This window comes from Sturnira hondurensis, unplaced genomic scaffold (assembly GCF_014824575.4).
Source record: "Sturnira hondurensis isolate 20B ecotype Veracruz unplaced genomic scaffold, ASM1482457v3 Scaffold0021143, whole genome shotgun sequence".
Classification (NCBI taxonomy): Eukaryota; Metazoa; Chordata; class Mammalia; order Chiroptera; family Phyllostomidae; genus Sturnira; species Sturnira hondurensis.
Window position 1 is genome coordinate 26,151,233 of NW_028093774.1, and position 8,803 is coordinate 26,160,035.

The 8,803-nt window shown below is 55.8% G+C and overlaps 1 protein-coding gene across 11 annotated transcripts in view; it reads left to right on the top strand.

Moving 5' to 3' along the window:
- TMEM229B (transmembrane protein 229B) overlaps positions 1-6,067 on the top strand; it is a 37,928-nt gene extending 31,861 nt beyond the window's left edge. For 8 of the 11 annotated variants that reach the window (XM_037031235.1, XM_037031232.1, XM_037031234.1 and 5 more), the window contains one exon: positions 2,436-6,067. In XM_037031235.1, the coding sequence (XP_036887130.1) occupies positions 2,454-2,957 (504 nt within the window). In that variant the 5' untranslated portion in view covers positions 2,436-2,453 and the 3' untranslated portion in view covers positions 2,958-6,067. Of the gene's footprint in view, positions 1-2,432 lie in introns of all 11 variants that reach the window. The other 3 variants (XM_037031241.1, XM_037031239.1, XM_037031231.1) reach the window with 1 other exon arrangement.
- The last annotated feature ends 2,736 nt before the right edge of the window (positions 6,068-8,803 follow it).

Here is an 8,803-nt window from a genome sequence, read left to right on the forward strand (position 1 = left end):
GAGACGATCTGGGAGACGATGGGAGTCGCCCAGGTGAGCGATGAGAAGGGCTTGAACCGGAGCAGCAGCAATGAGAAAGAGGAATGAAGAGCGGTGGATTTCAGAGATATTTAAGAGGTAGAACAGACAGGGGTTGATGATGGCTGACTTGGTGCTTTGCCACATGACTTGCTTCAGCCTAAGATGTCCGGGGGTGTTCTTTAATCAGAGTCTTGAAAAGTGCTGGTGCCCTTGCCCTGAGAAGAATGTGTTGGGGCCAAACCCCTAGGCCCAGGAGGAGGAAGAGGAGAGACAAGCGGAGCAACAGCCAGCCCTGCCAAACACAGGACAGAGTCCCCAGAGGACTCCCAGTCTCAGGATGGAAGCCTGAGTCCCAAGATGTGCCAACCGAATGAATGGACATGTGAGCTGTAATAATGAGAGTAGGTTTAAGCCACTGAGTTTTGGGATGACTTGTTACGCAGTAATTGCTAACTGGTAAAGGAATGCTCTTTGTTCTTGCACAGAATGCTTATCTTGTGCCAGGCGCTATTCTAGGCACAGAGGATACACAGACAAGTCCTTGCTCTTAGGGCGCTCATGTGAGAATGGGGATGCGGCAAAGGAAGCGAGGAAGATGCCAGGGCTTCTGGCTGCGAACTGGGTGCCTGGTGGCACCAGCAGTGGGTCATAGGGGGAAAGCAGGTTTTGGGGAAAAGACAATGTTTGATCGAGGAAAGGAGTTGGAAGTGCATATGGGACATATAAGTGGAGGTGTCCAGGAAAGAGTGGGGTATGCGGGTGTAGAACACAGGACGGGCATCTGGCTAGGGACTGCAAGTTATCAACAGGAAACAAAACTGTCGGGACCAGAGACAGAATAAGTGTTGTGGATATTCAGAGGAGGCATAGAGGACTGATGTGGATGTGAAAACGTTTTCTTGAAGGGAACCTGTCAGCTGGGTTTGCACTTGTGGAGGTGAGAGGAGAAAGGCCCCAAACACAATGGGTAGGCTACGAAAAGGCTTGGAGGTGAGACAGAGCTGGCCTGTGAGAATGAGGCTGAAAAAGTAGATTGGAGCGAGATCACGGAGGGTCTTGAATGCCAGGCCAAGGGCGCTGTGGGGTTTCACTAGGCAATGGGGAGCCATTGAGAGTTTGTGAGCAGGGGCGTGGCATTAGGCCCTCATGTCTAGGAGATGGGCAGTGGTATGTAGTGGGTGGGGGGGGGTTGAAGTAGAAGGCAAAGGTGTAGATTCTAGTCTCGGTTCTTCTATTCACCGGCTCTGGGGTATGGGGCAAATGACGTGCCCTCTCTGAGCCCCCCTGTCTCTCCTAAAAAATGGGAGTAAAACTACTTGCTCTTCAGGTGGATTTTAATTAGGTAGGAACCAATGGCAAAATGTGGATGAGAGTGCTTGGGAGCCCCCAGGGCCATGCACAAGCGTGGGTATTTTGCGACTGGAGGATGAAACTGCGGTTCCTAGATAGGTGGGCAGGGTGGAGATCCATCTTGCTGACCTCTGACCCTTCTCCCACCTTGGAGAGGGCCTGACAGCAGTGTCAAGCCTGGTGCCCACTGGCATCCGGCAAGCTGGGATGTGCGTTCTCATGCTCCGCCTTCCTGTTCTTGACGCAGCCTTGTACTCCCCCATCCCACTGTCCACATGAACAACACGTGTGTTTCAGAGAATGCTGCTCGGGGGAGGCCACGGCTGCAGAACAGAAGGCTGGGAGCGTTTGCTGCCCTCTGGGAGTACCCAGGCTAGTTGGGTCAAAGGGCATGTGCCTCAAATAGTAAACAGGGTGGCCCCTGATACAAGGCCACGTGAGTGGTCCAGACCATTGCTGGTGAAGGGCAGGGAGAAAGCAGCTAGGCCTGTGGGCTGGGCCTTAAAAGAAAGGAGGGGGAGGGGCACAAAAGTGGAAGGGAAGACTCTCTCCTCTGTCAGCCCACTGGTTTCCTTTCCACATTGAAACAAGACACCAAAACCCTGCTTAATGGAGCAGTTAAGGACAAATGTGACCACAGGGAGCTGTCGCTTCACACCCACTAGGGTGGCCATCATCAGGAAACCAGCCAGTGGCCCAGGAATGGGGGTGATTGATGGGCCAGGCAGCTGACTTTTTCACGGACCCCAGGTCATCCAAAAAGTTACAGGGAGGGTAGTCGACACCTCCTTCCGAGCGGCATTGGAGTAGGGTTACTCAGACGAAGCCAGTGGGGTTGTTTACTTTCTTCATTTCTCATGCCCCTCTGGCTCAGGTGAGGAATATGGAATAAAGTGATGACCATAGAATAAGGTTATGCTTACGGTTGGTAACCAAAGAAAAAGGGAAACGCAGGTTTGAAATGCTTCTGCCCTGGTTACATCAGACTTGAATGGGACAATGGGAAGGCAGCAGGAGAGGCTCAGCCCTCCCTCCCTCACCTGTCTCCTTTGTGTCCCCAGCAGCTGGTCCCAGTAGGCACCATGGCTTCTGCGGAGCCCCTGACAGCGCTGTCCCGCTGGTACCTGTATGCCATCCACGGTTACTTCTGCGAGGTGATGTTCACAGCGGCTTGGGAGTTTGTAGTGAACTTTAACTGGAAGTTCCCAGGGGTCACGAGCGTGTGGGCGCTCTTCATCTACGGCACCTCGATCCTGATCGTGGAGCGCATGTACCTGCGCCTGCGCGGCCGCTGCCCGCTGTTGGCGCGCTGCCTCATCTACACGCTCTGGACCTACCTATGGGAGTTCACCACCGGCTTCATCCTGCGCCAGTTCGACGCCTGCCCCTGGGACTACTCCCAGTTCGACTTTGACTTCATGGGCCTCATCACCCTGGAGTACGCAGTGCCCTGGTTCTGTGGGGCCCTCATCATGGAGCAGTTCATCATCCGGAACACCCTCCGCCTCCGCTTTGACAAGGATGCTGAGCCCGGGGAGCCCGGAGGCCCCCTGGCCCTGGCCAATGGTCACGTCAAGATCGACTGAGTGGGGGACTCGGGGGGCGGTCTCTCATGCACCTTGTGGGGAAAGGTACCAAGCTGGTGAAGCCACCCCTTCTGTACAGCACAAGCCCTGCCCCATCCCGGCCACAGCCCCATGGGGCCCACACAGCCCCCCTGCCCTCCACTGTGAGCTGGTGTCGGGGGGCCGGCTGTTCAGGCAGCAAAGGTACTTTGGGAATGGTCCGTGGATCTCAGCCCAGCTCAGAGGTGGCAGTAGGGGGCTTGCAGCAGCCAGAGGACATGGGTGACTTTGGAATCAGCAGGCCCTGTCCTGGCTGAGGGACTCTTGAGAAATGAGCAAAAGGTGGGAGGCAAGGTCTGAGGAGGCATGGGGGTGCTGCCTCTGCCACCCGGCCTCCTCTCACCCGGCTTGGCTGGGCTTTGGCTGGTTCCATTAGGCAATATTCAGGTGCTTGCTTGCAACCAATACCTCCCCCGGGGCCTGCTGAGCTGCAGCCTAAGGAGAGAATGGGCAGCCAGGAGGCTGCATGGCACCTGTGCTGCTCTGCAAGGGCTGGGAGGCCTTCCCTTGGCTCCTCTTCCCTCCCCCAGGGCTCCACGCTGCTCTCTTGGCCTTCTGGGGGCCCCCTGGTGCTGGATTCCCACCAACCTTGGGCTTTTGGAGGTTTCACTCCCTGTGTGTTCGGTGGTGTTTCCCCCTTTTCACTCTTATTTTCAAGGCCTTTACCACTCTCGGCCCTATATCCATGTCAATCACCCCCCAACCCCCAACTCCGACTCCCCAGCCAACGCAGCTGCTGCCCAAGACAGGACCCTGGGACAGACCCGCCCACCCTCTGCAGCCTCCCCTCCGCTATTACCCCCGCTGGGCTGTGGCAGTGCCCCTGGTGCTCTCCTCCATCCATGCCCCCTCCCTGCAGTGGTCCAGCTGAAGAGGAATGGTACCCACCACACACAGTCAGGCCAAGGCAGGTCCCACAGATCCACAGTGGGGACCTGGAGACAGATCAGTGTGTTGGGGGGGGGGGCCATCAGGAGGCAGGTAAAGGCACACCCGACTGGTTTATTTTCAATCCATTCAGGGCCAGTCTAGCTCTCTAGGGGATGGGGGAGCACTACCCAGTGTTGGAGATCCATGGAGAATGAGTGAGGGAGACCCTCCCATCGGCGGTGGGAAGGGGTCAATTCTGGTTCTGCTGTAGCCCTGGCCCTGCAGCAAGACCTCCTCAGGGCCATGCCTCCTCACCCTTCTTAGCAAGGCTGACACTTTGAGCTTGCCCTCAAACACTATTACCCTGCCACGCTCATGGGCATTGTCATCTTGGTTGCCCTGCCTTCCCCTGTGACAGGTCCATTGCTGGCAGTGGACAGGTGAAACCCTCACTCCAGCCCACTTCCGGCTCTGCTCCCACTCACCAAGGGGAGAGGTCCATCAGAACACAGCTGATCCCATGGTACATGGTCTCTTCTTGACCGCACTATGACTCTTAGGTAGAAATTAGCCTTCCCCTTTTTATGGAACATTAAAAAGTGACAATGCCACCAGTGCAGAGAATCTCCTCTTCCTTGCTCTGCCGCAGCTCCTAGACTGTGCATACAGCACCGGCCTAGGGCAGGTGGGCGGGGTATGGGCAGGAGGCGTGTCCCGGGTTGGGAGAAGGGCTGGGAGACTGTCTCTGGAGGGTTGCCTTCTGCAGTTGACCCCATCCAGGACGGGATGGAGGGCGTTTCCCAGCCTCTGTGTCCTGGGTGGACTGTCGCATGCAGGCACAGAGTGCATTCTGCCGGGGCCAGCCCCACCCTTGATTTTCCTGCAGCCCCAATTCCAGGGCTTTGGGGCATCTAGGAATTCAGGTGTCCAGTGGGGGCAGATTGCTTTCATCTACAGGGGGTTCCAGGGGAAGAATATTTTCTGGCTTCCCTGTTCCCTCTCAGTCATTGTTGCCTTGGTCCTCTCCCCCAACTCCATGCTGTTTCAATCTCTGGGAGCCCAACACCCCAGCAGGCCCTCAGGTGGGCCCCTAGACCACCCTGCCCACCTTTGCTCTCCCCTTCCGAGACAGTCTGGTGGTCAGCTTGTTGATGTCTCCCAGCATAAGGCCTCCACAATGCTCAGCCCGATGAAGCCCCTGGGCGGCCCACTGGATCTGCCAGCTCCAGATGTTGCCCTGTGGGCCTTCCTTGGCACCATCCCTTCTCTGGACCCTCTGGACTCCGAAGCGCGGGAGGCCCTGGAGTAAACCTGCCTTGCTGGCAATGCGCAGAGCACTGTGTTTCTGCCTCCTTCAGGTGCCCCGTGGCTCCTATCATCCCTCATAGGGCACAGAGCCCCCCGCAAAGGGAGGCCATGAGCCAAGGCTCCACCACAGGGTCTGCAGGCTCAGAGCTCACCAGGGGAGTCCAGACTTCCAACTCCTCTTTTTGGGGTATCTTCAGGGCCCCCCATTCCTTAGTGCCCAGGGACACAACATTTGGGGTAATCCCAGCCCTGCCAAGTAGTTGGGGTGCTGGCGGAGAGAGTCTGCTTGCTGTTTGTGAACCGCTGGTGTTCTGGGCCTCTCTGCTGGACCTCACGGCGTCTCTGAGTTATACAGATCGCCACGTGCTGCCCTGCATGGTTGAACCGCTTCCATGTCTGCTGTGTGTCCTGTCCTTTGTGCCTGGTCCCTAAGAGGCCAGTGAGTCATAATGGCGTCACAACGGCCTATGCTTATTCTCAGCAATAATACCTAGGGAGTGCCCGTGTGTCCTTTTGTCCCGGTCCCTTGCCCCTCTGCATGGGCCTCCTGGGGAGGCAGCCACTCAGTGTGGGTCAGCTCCTGACAACCTGTACTTGTGAAGGTCTGGGCTGTGCAGACATCGCCGCAGGGGATGCAGAGGGAGGCCCAGCCCCAGAGGAGCTATGGCTAAGGCAGGGAGAATACCTTCCACCCTGAGGCCGTCCTAGCCCTGGAGGACCTGCAGGTCCTGGCTCTGCAAAAGGGCCTCTGAGGCAGGTGGGACTGTCTCCCAGCCGCGGCAGCTCTTCAGAAGGACACACGACCGGTTTGTGCACCCATTGCCTGCTCTGTCTCTGTTAGTCTCTGTCTTTTCACGTTTGTGCACCTAAAATATACTGGTGTTTGTGTTCCAGGACTGCCTCCGGCCCATCTCTGTTTCTTCTTCTTGGAGCCCTTTTCTAGGGCCGATGGAGACCAGGCTCTTCACACCCTGGCATGACGCTGTCCTGAACCTAGAGGCTGCTGTGTGTGGCCACCCTGTGCGAAGGGCAGGTGGCACACACTGCCAGTCCTTTTCACTATCTCTACTCTGACCCTGTCTGGTGACCTGAATTCTCCACCCAATCCCCGAGCGCCCACCAGTATCATAATCTCATAATCTGGTCCAGGCCTTCCTTTGGTCCCAGGCTGCAAGGCAGCTGGGGGTCCTGGGCAGTACCCAGGTTGGCTACAGGCTAGCAGCATCTGCCCAGGAGCTGAGCTGCTCTTGAACATGCCCGCCATGTGCTGGGGTGTCTCATGAAGTGGGAGGGCACAGGGTCGGAGGCTGAGGGCACCTCAAAGAGCTGGAAGGCCAGACTCCCTACTTTCCATTGTGTTAAGAGTCACACTTCGAAGGCACAGAGTCCTGCCCCCGCGCCCCCCCCCCCCCGGCAGAGCTGCCCTCTCTGAGACGTGCAGTTGCAGGAAGCAGTGGCTCCCTACTTTGTCTACCTCTGCTCTATCTAGTGGCCCTTGTCCTCCCCTCCTCCCACCATTCTCCTGCCCACTTTCCTGCTTCCAGGAAGAGGGTGGGGCGTTCAGAATTTGCTCAGTCAGTCCAAATAAACACCATGGCTGACCCCTCCCACTGGCCCCCATTCCCTGAGCCTGCCACAGGCTGGGTTTCTGGATGGAGGGGCAGCGTGCTTTCTGAGCACTGAGAAGGCCCTCTGCCTTCCCCACTCACCTATTTATATCTTTGACCGAGACATTTTCCCCTTATGAAAACGAGCAAGCATAAAGCCCCAACAGTCATTTAAATGTTAGTTTAAACAAATCTGTAAGGCTTGTTTCCTTAGAGTAGGTTTCTGTGGAGAGAAAGAGACAAGCATAATGATGCAGGGTCTACCTTATGGAACTTCAGAGAAGAGGCCAAAGCGGGGCTCAGAACAAGAAGGCTGAGAGGACTCAAGACTCAACTGGCCGACTCTTTCTGTCCTCTACTCAATGGGTGCCTTTCTTTCTTTCTTTTTTTTAAAGACTTTATGTATTTTATTTTTAGAGAGGGAAAAGGAGGGAGAGAGGGAAACATCAATGTGTGGTTGCCTCTCGAGTGCCCTCTACTGGGGACCTGACTTGTAACCCAGGCATGTGCCCTGACTGGGAATCGAACCCGCAACCCTTTGGTTCACAGGCTGGCACTCAATCCACTGAGCCTCACCAGCCAGGGTTGCCTTCCTTTCTTGATACTTTCCTTCCTTACCTCCTCACCTGGTCCAAAAGGACCTTCTGACGACACTGTATTGAGAGAAATTCTCTAGGAAGGCTAAAGATCTTGGCTGCATCTTATGAAATCTGCCCAGCGTTGATGAAAGCCTAATGCATCATTAGTAATAATGAGTGAATGACCACATCCTTGCCTTGTCTGCGGAGGGTACCTGTCTCAGCAGGGTGTATTGTTTGTACTGCCCCTGGTGCAACCCAGGGACAGCTGGCTTGTGTTGGGTGGACAGGGAAGCCGGTCCAGCAAAAGGGAGTGACCGACTCACCACACAACAGGTCAGAAAAGCTGGCCTCACTTTTAACGACGGCGGTGATTCCTACCACTGCTAGCCCCGAGATGCTTTGCACCGCCAGCCAGCGCAGCCAGGCACTGCACTGAGCGCTCAAAGGCACATTTGCATTTTCCCCCATCGGAGGTGGGCACTGTCAGTTCCCTGTTTCACAGAGGAGGTCTGGTGGCAGCCAGTCTGCAACCTGGATGTACCACGTCACTCTTTTGTTTTAGTATAAGCAGAGGCACTTTGGGGAGGAGTCATGGTGAATCAGGTACCCTGTTGCACTTTGTTGAGGTTGTGGATGTCATTAGAGTCTGACCCACCCAAATGCTGTTCACAGAGAGAACTTCATGTCTGGGAGTTGGGGGAAGAGGCGGGGCTCTAACGAAGGAGGTGTGGGGGGGCCACCTTAGCTGAGACTTCGAACAATTGGCACAAGGGTCAGTCCCCGGGGAGGGAGGGCCGTGAAATTGTGGCCTCGTTCAACCCTGGGTTTGGGGTTCATACCTCTTCCTGCTGCATATCTTTTGTTTATATCCCGAGTCTTTCCCCTTTGGCCCTATTTCATTTACTTAAGATTCAGCCTGGGCCCCTATATATGTGTCCTCAGAGGGTTTCAAACTACCAGATGAAAGCTTTCTCCTTCTGAAAATTCGGATGGGCCTGAGCATTGACCTGATTAGTTCTTCATTTTCTTATTGGACACCTACAGTGAGCCAGGGACCGGGGCTAGTTACTGGGGTGCACACAGCTAATGGGGGAGAAAAATGTTGTGCGGGTGCTCCCCACGGTTGTTCTGTCACTATGTTGCTGACAGTCCCCTGAAGGAGCAGCCTCCAACAGAGGAACCGGTCTTGTCTGCAAAGACAGGAAAGGGCTCCCCAGGGGAGAGGCACTCGGACCTGGGGGTCAAGTACCAACGCTCTCAGAGGAAGGCTGGCTTCTCACCATCTGGAAATGCAGATGTTGACTGTGCTCCCGGAGGTGCCTAAAAAGATGCCATGCAAAACAAAGCCGGCACCCAGTGGGTGCTTTCAGAAACTCTTGATGAATGAAGTTCCATCAAGGGTCAGCCCCAGTGAGCCTACCCTAACGGCCAGGCTGAATGT